Raw genomic sequence first — 16,718 nt, forward strand, 5'->3', positions numbered from 1 at the left:
TCATCCAACTACTTTGTCCAATGACCTCGTCAGGTGTGTGTTACCCTCATATGATATCCTTGATTTCTTTTAGTTAAATTCGTTCACTCAATACAATCTTATTTTATCTCATTGTCACCATTGTGTCTTATTAATGATAAATATGATTACTGTCAATAAATGACTATGACAAATTGATCGTTCGAGAACAAGAAACCTGTGGTCACATTCCATATTTATCAATCCACACAATGCTAATGAGAAGATATCATTAACCCTTTAATTGAGCAATAAATTTCACTATTGCTAGTAGAGCCGTTTCATACACAAGTGATGTATCCAACATACCGGCTATGGGCTCGATCATCTTTAGAGTATAAGCCTCTACTTATGTCAAAGCACATGAGTTGCATAGGCATGGTCATTGACTAACTCAGGATTTAGGTAAACCACACCATGAATGTCACAAGTGAATTAATTCACAAACGAATTCATAATTAATTCATCTTAGGTCCAGTCCAATGTATCATTCTACTAATCAATACATCTATGTCTCTACTCGTAGAGTCAACTGCTTCGATAGCCAAGACTTGTAACACCCCAAACCCGGCTTAGACGTTATGGCCGAATCTGTGATGTCACATTAGAGTGTTTTCCAATATATTAATTGATGAAAATTTTGTTCTTTATAAACACTTCTTTAAATTAATAACAAAAGGTTAGGAGGCCTAGTTCATTGTGAAAACTCAAATTGTTTAGGTAAAATATTACTTAAACCAGTTTATTACTAACTTTAAAACCGTGTTTGTTACGGAAGCTTTTAAAAAGTGTTGCGTATTGTTTGTATTTTCATGAAAATCAATGTACTATTATTAACAGGTAAAATAAAATAATTAGATAAATAATCTAATTAAATCTCCCAATTTAAGTAAAAATTAAAGCGGCCTTATTATATAATAAAAACCCAATATAAAATCTTAATTATAAAAAAAAAGGAAATAACTAGGTTGAGTGGCCACTACTAAGTCCTCCATCGCCTCGATCTGTCTAAGCTTGGGGATTTCCTGCACAAATAATAGATGGTTGAGTTTACGAAAACTCAGTGTGAGAAATGCCAAAATAAAAAACAATCAGAGTAAATACGATCTGGGCCTCAGCTCGTTAGTTCCAGTTAGGGCCTTAGCCTCTTTTTCAGTAACAGTATCAGTCTGGGCCTGAGCCCATTTTAATAACAGAGGCAGTCTGCGCCTTAGTCCATTTCAGTACAGTATGTAAACAAAGAATCCTACCCAATCCATCCGCTACACACCATCTTCGTACTAGCCCTACACACCATGTGGGGATAAAATCGACCCACCCAACCCTACACACCAAGTCGTACTAATTTCAGTACTAAAACAATATTCGCAGCAGAGCTACCAGTAATAGGCTTATAGCCTTTTAGTACACTTCCTCCAAAATCATGTATCCCACCCCATGTAATGCAACATAATATCATACGTGTATGCAGAAATGTCATGCTCAAAAACAATCATACATAATACAGGGGTATTTCAGTCAATTTACCTCAAAGAGGTATAATGGTCATTTCATCAGTATGGAGTCCAAGTGTACTTACTAACCCAATAGTAGGTCCACAGTCGTCTCGAACGATCCGTGCAACCTTAACAGTCGATCAGTGCTAATAGGCCTATAGCCCATATTGTGGGCCCATATCGGCCCACACTCTCGTATGGCCCACATAGCCCAAAAATGGCCTCAGTTGTGTAGTTCACACAACCTAGCCCACAATTTTCTATATTTAGCGCAATTTTTTCGTGTGGGGCCCACAAGCCCATACGGCCTAACGTGGCCCAGTATCATTTTGGTCCATGAGAATGCTCGTGGCCATCTAGTCACCCACACAGCCATGTTTGATTACACGGCCTGCCACACAGGTGGCCACGCGCCTGTGTGGTACCTCCAGCCCACTTTTCGGCTTTTTGGCTTTTGCTGTTACACATCTAATGGTAGTGTTCACACACCTGTTATGGAACTGTAGATGCAACACTTCCGAGGTCGAAGCACCTATGATTCACAACAACCCTACCATTAGTCACATACGTGGTTAATCCAAAACCAAGGTATTAAGAATAATTTACCCTACTCATCGCTACTTACCAATCAACCAAACACAAGACCCCCTTTTGATCCAACCAATGTATTCTCTCCAAAACTATAACCTTCACACGAAATAGTTAACCACTTCATAAGAATCTGTAACCCAAAATAACTATGTAGAACTTAAAATACTCACCGCGAATGAAAGGATCACTTGTAGGGGAAAGAGTAATCGACCCTAAACCTTGCTTATAAAAACAAACCCTTAGCAACTAACGGCAAAATCACAGTGTTACAAGTCAACCATTAAGGAGGAGAAAAGAATGAGTGAGAAGGGTACATTCAGCCCACAGAAAGAGAAATCGACATTTCCTGAGAAGAAGACTTACTAATATTTAGCCAAGACACAAGCCTAGAAGTCGCCCAAATTGAAAAAGAGTGTTCGACCAAAAACTATTCGGCCAAGAGAAGGAAGAATAAAAGTGGGAACAAGGTGTTCGGCTTTGAAGAACAAATGACCTTAAGTTCAGCCAACACAGTAGAAGAGTAAAGAAAGTCGAAGGGAAGAAGAGGAAATAATCGGCTAAGGAATCAAGAACAGAAACCCGAAAGTTGAGAAGAAGAGAAAGAGGAGACAGTTGATCAATAAGCACTATCATAAAGAGCCAAAACTAAATAGGCAAGTGCCCGAATGGTCAAAATGAGAAGTAGCCCAAAGACCCCTAGCAGAAAATGGCTACTCAGTATTTGTGGAAAAGACTCCAAAACATAAAAAGGGAAAACGAGAGTACAAAACTGACCAAAATGAGAAGTATGACCCCTAAGCCAAATTCTTTAGTGCCTAGAGTCCCCATTCGGCACTAACTCCCCCCAACTTCAAAATCCCTTAATTCTCTCCTTAACTCCCTCCTACAATCTCTCCAAGACCGATTCAAACTCCCCTCCCCTCATTAGAGTTTCGGTCAAACACTATTACCTCCCAAGGCAAGCAATAAAAATAATCTGCCCTTGCACAATCTGGGATTCGAACCCTAGACTCCTTGCACACACCACATGCCACTTACCACTAGGCTAGCATTAGCACTTTGTCATGTTTTTAACAAGTTCTGCATATAACCATGTTGACCAAGGGTAGGGGTTTTAACCTTAAAAAGCCAAAATTTTACTCAAGCCAAGGCTTGAACCCATGACTTCCCAGATACTCCCAACGTACTAGACCACTAAGGCAAACACACATTCACGCCACAACATACAAAAATAATTTAGCAGGGGTTTTCGGGATTTTGGGCATTACAAGACTAGCCATCTCCCCAATTGGAATTGTCGATGACATAATAATCCTTATCAATATTTGAATCAAATGCTCACTTCGATTCTTTTATGGGGTTACGGACTTATTTAGATTATCTACTAAAGTAAGTTGTCTTTCTCATAATGTAAACATTCTTACAATGCCACTTATCTTCAGTTTGAACTTAGACAATCAATTAGCAAATATTTGTCTATTACAATTTCGCTATGCATGCAAAATATAAAAGGCAAAAATACAAAAGACATAATAGTGAAATGTGAAATTAACTTTGTTTATTTATTCATCGTTCAAATAAATAGAAAATATTTACATGTTTATTACAATATGGGCACATTCCCAACAGACTTGTGGCATAATTGAGCTAGAGGTAGAAAACTTGCGTTGAAAGGTTTATCTATGTATACACGACCTGGTACACGGCCGTATGCCTTACATAGCACCGGACACGGCTGTGTGGTCTATAAGATTTGGATGATTTTTTGTGCATAGAGTCACAGTATGTTACACGACCCAACGACACAGCCACGTGGCATATTTTTAAATATTTACACTTTTGAACCACACGGCCTTGGTGAGTGTGCATGGTTGTTCACATGGCCGTGTGACCCCAACCCCCATACAACATAAATCTGTTGCACGACTTGTCTACACGGTCGTGTGACCTCATGTTTACATATTTTTCCTAACTTTTTTTTTGTTTCAAAATTATCCCTGTTTGATATCAGGTTGGTTTAAGCTTACACAAGCTCCATATTAACCCAAAATTGATTGAACTGTAGCACTCCTAGCCCGTATCCATCGCCGGATTAGGCTACGAGACATTACCGATCATATCTCAGTTCATACTAATATGCATTGCATTTTTTTTATTTAAAAACACATCAATGCTCATGACATTATCAATGTTAAATCATAAAGATTTATATCGTTCATATAATAATATGTTTAAGTCATAATTCAGCATATATTAAAACAAATTATACATTTATAAATAAAACATATAACAATTTAACAGATACATTAATGGAATATTAACCTAAAACAATTCATTTGAATATATGCATGTACAAGTGAGGGTGATTAAGCATACTCGAGTAAAGCTTTACAGCAAATCGTACTTATGGTTTAGTAAACAACTAACATGCCAAAAATTTTAACATGATTCACTGAGCTTAAGTATATTACATTATTTTATCATAACCATTTTCGGACATATTAAACAACTTTAGCACATGCATATGATAAAACCAATTTAAATCTTATTACTAAATTTAACTAGCAATCGCATATGCAATTTAATGCCATAACATGACCAAACATACTATTAATGCATATATATATATATATATATATATATATATATACGTAGCATGCACTTACCCTAAAAATCAAGGCCACGTTTAACATTGAAATTCATACCAAAACATTTGACTAAACCATCATGGAACATTTTATTTACTTAATACTTTGCATAGCCGAATCTTATTACTTAAAACTGCATTCACATCCAAAATTTCCATCACCAAATTACCAAGGCTAAACTCATTAAGCATTATAACTAAGAAAATATCAAACCAAGTCTAAGCATAATAAGCAATTTCACATACACCTTATCTTAGTATAAAACACATCCTAAACCAACCAACTTACTAGTGTTCAGTTCATTCATACCAAGTCCTAGTCATTAACCAACTCTAAGTATATATTATCTACCATTCGTAAATCATAATTCACCTATCACAAACATCATTTCATCATATCACTTAACACTATAACCAAAATGATTTCAAACACAATCAAGCATAACTGAATTTAGCATAGAAATAAGCCATTTTCGCATGGCCTTTATGCAAAACCAAAGTTTATTGTTTCAAAACAAATTCCAGCCTATACATGCCATAATTTAAGTTTGATTATTTAAATACCGAAGTTGTAGATAGTGTGATAGACTTTGCTGACAGATAGACTTTGCTGACAATCCCCGAGCTTGTAACTTGAATCCAAAATTTATAAAACAAAAACACATATAAAACACAGAGTAATCTTTTTGAAGCTTAATAAGTCATAAGCAAATAAACATTCAATAATATTTTTAACATATTATAAATAACCGAATCATATTAACCTTATCGCATTTGACCTCAAACTTACAAATAAGATAATTAAGACATTTATAAACAATTTATCCACTTGGGCAAATACTCATACATTCACTTTAGCATAATATTAACCAGCCTCCAAAGCCAAGTAGACCTAAATAAACTTAGTCCAAATTCACTTACGTAGATTTTCCCATGTATCAAAATGATTCAACATATACATATACTAATTATGTAACCAAAAATACTTAATCATATAGTGCATATTTATGGATTATTCAAGATATACAAGTTTCTCATTCACAAAGTCAAATATAAAAATCACATATATATATATTCTTCATTTGCACCCTTACAAGATTTACAATAAATAACTAAGGTACTTACTTACCTTACCTCAAATAAGTAACAAGTTATTTCATGCCTGACATATATCTCGTTTTACACATTTGATCTCAATTTACCTTTGCCCGATGAACCATTCGGAATTGGGTAGGACACTCGGATAATCAGACATATATCGTACAATACCAAGTCCCAGACGTGGTCTTACATATAACCACATATCGATGCCACTATCCCAGACAGAGTCTTACTCGCACACATATATCGTAGTCACATATCGATGTCATGGTCTTACTCGCACACATATATCGGAATCCTATGTCATGACATATCTATCCTAACTATTCCTAAGGTTTATACGGGGCTTTCAGACGTCGTAACTCGGTTGAAACGACTTCGAAAATATAATATCCAAGCCTTTTCATTTTCGGCCATAGCATATAAATATTCATACATTTCATAACAGCATATATATCTAGCATTTAACTACAATTAAACACGTCTATTTGCCTATAAACTTACCTCAGACGATATAAAACGGAACGGAGCGGCTAGTCAACAACTTTCGTTTTTCCCCGATCTAAATCCGATTTCTTTGGTTCTTGATCTAGACATATTCAAATTAAGCTCATTCAAACATATTTTCATTCAATTTAGTCCAAAAACACATAAATGGATAAATTACCATTTTACCCTTTACATTTACAATTTTTACAATTTAGTCCCTATTGCACAAAACACAAAATACACAAAATTTCTCCATACCCAAGCTAGACCGAATATTACCCATATCCATACAAGCCCATATAATTCATTTATTTCACATTTTAGTCCCTCAAATTATTATTTTTGCAATTTAGTCCTAATTACTCAAAATTATCAAAAAACTCTAATACAAAATATGTTAATCTAAAACATATATTTCATATTTCAACATCAAACAACAAAAATCACAAGCTCTCAACAATGGCATAACTCAAAATATTCACCAAAATAAAAAAATTCAAGCATGAGTTTTGTAGTACTCGAAGCAACAATATCAAAAAAGTAAAAATTATCAAAAACCGAGCTGAACTCTTATCTTGATTGAGCTTGGAAAGCAACTGAACCCTAGTTTCTTTTTTCTTTTATTTGGTTTTGGAAAGAACAATGATAATAACACATATATTAACTTTGTTTTATGTTTTATTATATATATTATAACATATTATAACTTAAAGTTTAATTTACCAATTTAACCTTAATGAATTATTATGAAAACTTTATATGATAAGCCTAATACCGTCCACATATATTAATAATGGCATAATTACCACCTTAAGGCTTCAATTTAGAAAGCTACTAACAATTCAACCCCTTTTAGAAATAACCCCTAAATTTTCATTTTACGCGATTAAGTCCTTTTATTTAATCGAACACTCAAACAATAAAATTAAATCACAAAAATTTCACAGATATAAATTCACACAAAATAAACACAGAAAAGAATTTTAAAATATTTTTCTGACTCGGATTTGTGGTCCTGAAACCACCATTCCGATTAGAGTCTAAATCGAGTTGTTACATGAACTACATGTTAAACTTGATTATATATATGATATGTTGATAATTAATTGAGATTACGAACTATAATTTGCATGTAATTGTTTGGTATTTGTTTGTAGCATCCTATTACTCAGGTTCAGCGATTGAACTAGGTAAGGGGTGTTACAAATTGATTCGAAAAATCCAAAGGCTAAAAATCACTTGACTATCATAGGAAAAGAAATGAAATTGATGTGGCTATTGAGAGAGTTGATAAAGGATTAAAAATGAAGTTTTTAAAAGAAATATTTTTTGAAATTTTTAGAATTAAAACTAAATCGACCAATTTGTAAATGTTAAGGGCTAAATTTATTTAATTTTAGAATTCAAACTAAATTGACAAATTTTGTAAACATTGAGGTCTGAATTTATTGATTTTTTTATATATATTTAGGATCAAATTGATAGAATATGTGAGCATTACAGTGTTAAATTTGTTATTAGACCAATAAAAAAAGCCCTCGTCGGCTTTACTAATAGGAGAGTGACTAAAATATTTAATTTTGAAAAGTTTAGCAACTAAATTAAAAATAATAATACTTGAGTGACCAAAATAGAACGAAAGGCATAATTAGATGATATTTTTGTAGATTACCCTTAAGAATTATTAGGTAACAAATTTTATATTACATAACAATTTCCAAAGATGTTGATTAAGTCTTAGCTCGATTGGCATGAGTATTGTTGTCAGTGCAAGAGGACGTAGGTTCGAGTGCGTTGAAGCGCATTATCCTCCTATTTAAGGGTTGGGGTGGGACTATGGGTAGTTTTAGGCATTGCATCAAACAAAATAAATATGATAAGAATCTATAATAAGATTAATGTTAAAAAGAAACAATTTGAAGAAACTAAACTCAATATTGAAATAAAATATATTATAATTATAAATATTTTAGACAGACATTGAAAATTTTAGAAAATAGTTATAATTTTATGAAATTTGGACATATAAAATAAAAATCGAATAAAAATATTTTTAATACGAAATTTATATAGCATATTATGATTTGAAAAAAATTAAAATATGATATAAAACTAAAGAAACATAATCTTTATAATTACACAAATGTTTTAAATATATATAAAAGAAATGTAATTTTAAAATTATACGAAAATTTCTAAAATTGAAAACAAAAACATATTTTTAATTTTATAAAATTGTAGCTATAAAGTTAACCTTTAATTTTCAACATAAATTTTAAATTTATAGATAATGCTACAATTTTATAAATTTAAAATATCAATTTTTTAATTTTAGAAATTTTCCTATAATATTAAAATTCTGTTTCATCTATATATATATAACATTTCTGTAAAAAATATTATTGTAAAAATTAAAATTAAATACAAAAAATGGAGAAAGACCACTTTCACAAATATATAAAATTATTTTATAAATTTTTACAATTTTTTGAATTATATGATCATTTTTAATAATGTGTTTCAATAGACTCGAACCAACATCCTTTTGATAACAATATTAAAATTCAATTTTTTATGATAACATTTTACATAAATGTTTTATTTATGTATATAAAAGATAAAAGTTTAAGATTATATGAAAATTTATAAAATTAAAAAATTATATTTTAAATTTCTAAAATTGTAGCATTATCTATAGATTTAACTTATAAATTTATGTTGAAAATTAAAGGTTAATTTTATAGATAAAGCTATAATTTTTATAAATTTAAAATATCATTTTTAATTTTAGAAAATTTTGTATAATTTTAAGATTATATTTTATATATTTTAAAAATATTTGTGTAATTATTAATATAACATTTCTTTGATTGTAACTCATTGGCGAGATATTGTTGTTAGTATAAGAAGACGTGAGTTCGAATGTGCTGAAATGTATTTTCCTCTTAATTGATTTGGCTCAGGTGAGTAAATTCACTTGAAAAGATAAACTTTTGGGTGGGTCGGGTTCTGGTTCTCTCAGTGGTGCCACTAATCTCGATTTAGAGTTTGAGGATGGTGATATCCTTAGATTTGTCATAAATGGAATTCCTGGCATTGACTTTTTTGATCGACTAAAAAAGATTATGGTTAAAGATATGGAGTCTACTTTGGTGGTCAAGCTATTAGGGCAGAATATATGTTATAGGGTTCTACACAATCATATTGTCAGTCTCTAGAAACCCTCACAATTCTTTCATATAATGGATGTGGCTAATGGGCATTACCTAGTAAGATTCCAGAGCATGGTTGATTATGAAGTGGCGCTGACCTACAGTCCCTGGATAGTGTTTAGGCACCATCTCACAGTTCATCTATGGACGATGGGCTTTGACCCATCGAGACCTTTCCTGAATGGGGTATTAGCCTGATTAGCTTTCCGACTCTGCCGGGATTCCTATACCAAAAGAAAATATTATAGGAGATTGAAAGTTTAATTGGGAAAGTGGTAAAACTTGACATTAAAATGGACAGTGGTGTGAGGGGGCAATTTGCCCGTATGGCCGTGGTTGTTGATCTAGAGAAACCTCTAACGTCACAAGTTCGGGTCAACTGTCAATTACAATGAGTGGAGTTTAAGGCATTACTTGAGGTATGTTTTTCATGAGGAAAATATGGTCACCTTAAAAGTTTGTGTACTTCTTCTTAGATAGATTGAAGCAGTCACAGCGGCGGAGAGAATTCTACAAGCTTGACAGTCAATGATTCAGTCCTGACGAAGATGGGTGAAGCTCTGGTGGCCACGGGCTAAGTCTTCGATCCGTGAATAGTGGTCGAACTTAAATCCCGGCGTAAATAGGACAAAAATCTTGTCTTAAAGCAAAAATTTCAGGGGAAATTTTGGAAGGTTCCAGATTTGGAGCTTTGTCCTCTCTGGATGTGGAGGCTCAAATGGCAGATATAGGGGCACTATCTACGGAACTGGGGAATATTAGGCTTAATAGGGGTGCCTTTCTTAAAAATTTAAAAGGTAGAGGGCTGAAATTAAGGAATGGGTTGCTGGCTAGAGGAAAATTAGATGAGGGTCTGTGAGGCCACGGTGAGGAAATAAATTAGGGCCTTCGAGGGAGTTTTACACTGGGCAGGAGCTGGGGGCATTGGGCGAATTCGGCGTGAGTTGATGGCCTGTCACAGAAGGGTACTCAATCGCAACAACCAACAAGCCTCACGCCTAAGTGTCCTGGGCCCCAGTAGGTAATGGGTCAGAATCTCATTTCCTTGGATTTGAGTTCAAATGGCGTAATGGGATTAGTGCAAAAAACCTAACTGCTCCTATTTCTCTTCCAAAAGATAAGGCAACCTCCTTACATGGGAATCCTACTTTCGAAGGACGGCATGGGGTAAAAGTGAATTTAATTTCTAAGGTCCTTGACCCTAAAAGACATACAATAGTTACTTTCAAGGAGAATTTGGATAATAATTCCAAATCAAAAATAGAGAAACGATTATTAATGGTGCATAGGGATCCTTTTAGTATTTCTAGAGGGTATGGTGTTGAAAGTCGAAAAGGAAGGGGGCATAATGGGAAATTGATAATTAAATCTATTCGCAGGCGTGGGGTAAGATTTAAACCTGTGGGTAGTTCACGAGTCTCTCTTCTGGAAGCTATGGGATTTATGGCAGAGTTTTTTAGCACAGAAGTGGAAATTTCTTCAAATAAATCAGACGTTAAAGTCGGTAGTGCCGAAGCTTCTGCTACTTTATGAAAGGGGTTAGCCTTTTTTTACTCATATTTATTTTATTTATGAATTTTACTAATTTTTATTGGAATTTTCATGAATGTGCGAGTTCGAAATTTATTCAAGTTTTTCGGGAATATAATCGAGAACATTGTCCAAATTTGATTAGTCTATTAGAAACAATGGTTAGTGGTGAAAAAGTGGATTTGATTATTGGTAAGCTTGGTTTCCAAAATTCACACCATGCGGAAGCAGTTGGGTTTTCTAATGCCATTTGGATTGGGTGGAGAGACTCTGTTAATGTGGAGGTACTTCAAAGTCATCCTCAATTTATCTTAACAAAAGTAACTATAGCTCCTTCAAGCAACTCTTTCTAGTCTCCTTTGTGCATGGTAGTCCTAATATTCAAAAACGGAGGAATTTATGGGAAGCTTTACAGGATAATATTCCGTTACATGGGTCTTCGTGGGTAGCGGTTGGTGATTTCAATGCTATTATTTCCTCTAGTGAGAAAAGGAAAGGGCGAATTATGGGGAAAATGTGCTCCTTTTTTGGGAGTTTTATAGATTCCACTCAACTACAAGACTTAAGGTTCCAAGGTTCACACTTTACTTGGCAGAGAGGGGATTGTTGAACACTTAGACAGAGCCATTTGTAACAATGCTTGGAGTGCAAACTTTCCAAACTCCTTGGTGACACATCTGCCATGCCTCAAATTCGATCATAGACTTTTAAAACTGTCCCTAATGCCTGAGCTCCACTCTCCATGGGGATGGCCGTTTCAAATTTTAGTGGGTTGGATTGAGCACTCGACTTTTTTAGATTTTGTCAAACATAATTGGAATGTGTTTGCTAGCATGTCGACTTTGCATTCTAAGTTTACTGATCAGATTAAAAGTTGGAACAAGGAGGTGTATGGCCATATTTTTACCCGTAAGAAAATCATGTCTTGTAAGTTGGAGAACATTGAGATTGAGCGTAATAGGACAAACTCAGATTATCCTAAGCAAGTGGATATGGATATTAGAGAGGAATTGGAGAATGAGTTACATCATGAGAAGGTCCTTTGGCAGCAAAAGGCACGCTGTGATTGGTTGGTTTTAAGGGACTGTAACACAAATTTTTATCACATGCGTACTCTAAGGAGGCAAAAACAGAATAGAATTATTGCTTTGAAAAATGGTTTGGATGAGTGGATTATAGATGATGAACAATTGAAGCTTGAAGCAGTCAATTTTTATTCCACTTTGTATGGTGAACATCTTAGGTCAAGGAAAGATTTCCCTTCGAGTGCTTTTTTTTAGGCTTAATGATAAAGATTTTAATTTCCTTAATACACTAGTGTCTTATGAGGAAATCAAAATTGCTCTTTTTGATATGACACCTTTGAAGGCACTAGGGAGTGATGGGTATCATGCCTTGTTCTATCAAAGTCAGTAGGAGAATGTTGGTGACTCGGTTTGTACGTAGGTGAAATGGATTTTTGAAGGTAAATGTATTGATTTGGAGTTAAATAAGAATTCGGAGGACTTCTATTAATTTCAACCAATCAGCTTATGCTCTGTCCTTTACAAAATGGTCATGAAGGCAATTGTTGATCGTTTTAAAGTGGTTTCTTCAAGGCTTATAGCTTCTGAGCAAACTAGTTTTGTAGCAAGACGGAACATTACTGATAACATTGTTATTGCGCAAGAAGTTATACATTCCATGAGGGGTACACAGAAAAACATGCAATGTATGGCTATCAAAGTAGACCTCGAGAAGGCCTATGATCGAGTTCGTTGGGATTTCATCGATGCGTCACTTCAAGCTGCATGTATTCCTATTTTTTTACGAAATTTTATTATGTCTACAATTTCTAGCTTTACTATGCAGGTTTTGTGGAACAGTGTTTGAATGCAAAAAATTTGGCTAGTTAGGGGCATTCGACAGGGATGTCTTTTATCTCCCTATTTGTTTATTCTTTGTATTTAGTAGTTGGGTCATAGTATTTGTAATACTAATGAAGTTGGCAATTGGTCTCCTATTAGACAAGCTCAAGATGGCCCACTGTTATCTCATCTTTTCTTCGCTAATGGCTTGATTCTTTTTGGTCATACTGATGATAACCAAACCTGTGTCATGAAAGACATTCTTGATGAATTTTGTGACTATTCGATATACCGGATCAATATACAAAAGACAAATATTTTCTTTTCCAAGAGTGTGGATGACAGCTTGGGGAGATGTATAAGCGACTTTTTGGGTTTTCCAGAAGTAATTAATTTGGGGCATTATCTTGGTGTGCCACTTTTACATGACAAGGTTACTAGTAGCACATTACGCTTTGTGGTGGATACAGTGCACAGTAAATTGACTAGCTGGAATACCAGACAACTCTCTTTTGTTGGTAAGGTCACTTTGGCGCAATCGATTTTGCTTTCGATTCCCATTTGCTTCATGCAGACGATGATGGTTCCCAAAGGCATTTGTGCTGAGATTGAGTGCATGTTAAGGAAATTTGTTTTGGGGATCTCATAATGGTAGCTCTAAGATGGCCTTGGTTAGTTAGGATTCGGTGTGTCAACCTAAGCCTTATAGAGGTTATGGTCTTAGACAGTTGAAAGATTATAACACTTATTTCATGATAAAGGTTGGTTTTAATATCATTTCGAATGTCAATGCCCTTTGGATTCAGGTTCTTTGGTCGAAATATAGTCCCTAGTGGTTTTCCATAAAAGTTATCAATGAGTCGTTATTCCTTCTTATGGAGATCCATTTCTAAGATTTGGTCCCTCATTCGTGAGAATTTGGTTTGGTTGGTTGGAGATGAGAATAGTATTAAATGTTGATAAGATTCCTGGATTCAAAATTGTTGTCCCTTACTAAATTTTATTCCTTCCACTACTAACCTTAATTTGGATTGTTCCCTTAGTAATTTGACTGTAGGTGATGGCTCGTGGAACTTGGATATTTTTAGACTGTGGGTGCCAAAGGAGATCATTAACAAGATTGTGAGTGTTCCACCGCCGCATCCTGTGTCGGGTCTAGATAAAATTATTTGAGGAGCTACCTCAACCGACTCTTTCTCTCTCAAAAGTGCTTATGAAAAGGTTCACGAAGGTACTTTGAACTCTAAATAATAGTTTTGGAGGATACTTTGGAAGTTTAAAGGCCTTTATCGAATCCGCTTCTTCATTTGGCTTGCTCTAAAGCAACGTTTTCTTACAAATGTTGAAAGGGTAAGGCAAGGTTTAGGGAGTAGCAGTGCTTGTGATAATGTGGACATGATTTTGAGGATGTGTTACATATCCTCAGAGATTGGCACGCTGCTAGAGGCATTTGGGATAAATTCATTCCACAATAAAGTCGTTCGAGATTTTACATTGGATCTCTTTTTGAATGGATGACGAACAAATTTCAAAATCATATGACTTCCTTGGTGGGGGGAATTGATTGGTCGTATCTCTTTGGGATTACTTCGTGGCGTATTTGGAAGAATCGAAACTTGTTTATTTTTCAAAGCACTTCCTAGAATGTTGATGAGATAATTAAAATCTCGTTTAGCTGGGCAAAGTAGTATTCCTCAGTTTCATTAACCTCATCTCATGAATCACAAATTTATCTTCCAAATTGGCCTCTAACTAGTAGTTGGGTATGTTTCAATACCAATGGTTTAGTTAAGATTGACGAGGGCTTTGCAACTGATGGAGGTTGTGTGAGGGATCATAAAGGGGAGTGGATCATAGGGTTCACTAGATATTTGGGTAAGTGTACAGTGTTGGAGGTAGAGCTTCGAAGATTCTTGGATGGGTTGAACCTTATTTTGATTAGACGCTTTGAGAAGCTATTAATTCAAACTGATAGTATTGAAGCTATTAACGCGATCAAGGAAGATGCTTTGAGGAACTCTAATTCTACCATAATCAGGAGAATTCATCAGACTCTAAAAAGGGTGAAACAATGGGAAATTTAGCATATTCTTAAAAAGGATAACTTAATTGCTGATAGTCAGACCAAGACAGTTTATACTAAGAGACTAGGCTTAAGACTGTTTGAGGATCCTTGTTTGAGGTTCTAATTTATTTATTTTGTATTATTCCTTTTTTTCAAAAAAAATTAAAATTTTATAGTATTTTTTTGTGTTATTAGAGCCAGAGTCTTATTAAAATTAGTTGTTTGAGACTGGTCTCCAATATTCTATTCGAAATTGTATACAAATTCCTAGAGAATTAATATTCAGTAGCATTTTGGCGGTGGTGATGGCAATTATTAAAATAACATTGGAGTTTGAGTGATCTCCTCGATTTCCTTCATCACATCTTAGGATTTATTGATTTCAAGTACTTCGATTTTTTATTAATTTTTAACACTTTTCAAAACTTTATAAATATTATAATTATTTTTAAATTCTGGATTTTTAAAATAATTTTAGACTTTTTCAAACTTTTATAAATTTCTAGATGTTTAATAAAATATTTTTTATTTTTATTTTTAATAATATTATTCTTTTATAATTTTCAAATATTTTAAATTTTGATAATTTTATATATTCATTTTTTCATGTAAAAGAATAAGAAAAGTCACTCTTTGCAATTTCTGCTGCATGGCGTGATATGATGTGCCATTTAACATAAGCAACCCCCAAAAATAGAAGTTAACGATAAAAGATGATCAACGTTAGAACATAACGATTAACAATGTTCAAATGATTTAATTGATGTATTTTCATAATTTAAATATTTAATAAATAATTTAATTGATATATTTTTACAATTTAAGTATTTAATTAAGTAAAAATAGGAATTTAATTGATATTTTTAAAGAAAAAGTTGAAAAGTTTTTTAAACTCTTAAGCGCTAAGTAAATATATTAATTTAGTTGAACAGTAATTATATTCCTTAATGAAACTAATTGGGTTATGGCAAGCAAATTATATGTTTAAACTTTAAAGCGGGAATATATAAATATTGTTGAAGGTGCTCAATATTTTGAAGAGGATAATAACAAAAACAATAGCGTAAGACGAATAATATAAAATATGATAATTAATACGTTGCAGAGAAAAGAATTTACATTAATTTTGAACAATCTGCAACAATAGGAAATTAGATGAATTAATAACTAATCATAAGATAGGGCAAAAGATATACATATAGGAAATCGAAAATCACTATGAAAATATTATTTGTTTATTTAATTATTAAAGGAACAATTAATATTTCAAATAAAAATTCAAAATTTACAGTTAAAATAAAATGGAAGATGTAAAATTAACCAAATTTATTCTAAAAATCAAGTTCAATCTTTACAAAATAATTCATTAATCTTTGTTTAAAGCTTCTTATTCTAGTACTTGACTTGTGAAATCCATCAGCTTGTTCGCCAGCATCACCGTTACTGTAAAATAAAAATTTACAGACTTTAAAAAATTAGTTTGGAAAATAAAAAAGTAATCACGAAAAAAAAATAGTTAATGTTAAAAATAAAAATAAAAATACTTACAGATATGATTTATTCTCCAAATCAGGAGCAAGAAATGATTGTGGTGATCTGGGTATCTTAGAGGAACTCGACTCTTCCATCGAAAGAATTGAATGGCTTGTAAAAAGAAGCATATACAAATTGTGGAAAATTGAGATTACGATTTCAATAAAAATAAATATATATTGAGAATAT

At 33.3% G+C, this 16,718-nt stretch overlaps 1 protein-coding gene and 1 long non-coding RNA gene across 2 annotated transcripts; one reads left to right on the forward strand and one right to left on the reverse strand.

Moving 5' to 3' along the window:
* Positions 1 to 819: 819 nt before the first annotated feature.
* Positions 820 to 10,635, reverse strand: LOC128284212 (uncharacterized). The gene is made up of 4 exons (XR_008274583.1): positions 10,004 to 10,635; positions 9,609 to 9,778; positions 6,358 to 6,442; positions 820 to 1,043 (listed from the first exon to the last, which is right to left on the reverse strand). It is a non-coding gene; the product is annotated as an uncharacterized LOC128284212 (long non-coding RNA).
* A 2,000-nt stretch (positions 10,636 to 12,635) lies between these two features.
* LOC108472086 (uncharacterized) lies at positions 12,636 to 13,580 on the forward strand. The gene is made up of 2 exons (XM_017773603.1): positions 12,636 to 12,876; positions 13,069 to 13,580. Exons 1-2 carry the CDS (start codon positions 12,636 to 12,638, stop codon positions 13,578 to 13,580), a joined length of 753 nt encoding a protein of 250 aa, XP_017629092.1.
* The last annotated feature ends 3,138 nt before the right edge of the window (positions 13,581 to 16,718 follow it).

This window comes from Gossypium arboreum, chromosome 11 (assembly GCF_025698485.1).
Source record: "Gossypium arboreum isolate Shixiya-1 chromosome 11, ASM2569848v2, whole genome shotgun sequence".
NCBI lineage: Eukaryota > Viridiplantae > Streptophyta > Magnoliopsida > Malvales > Malvaceae > Gossypium > Gossypium arboreum.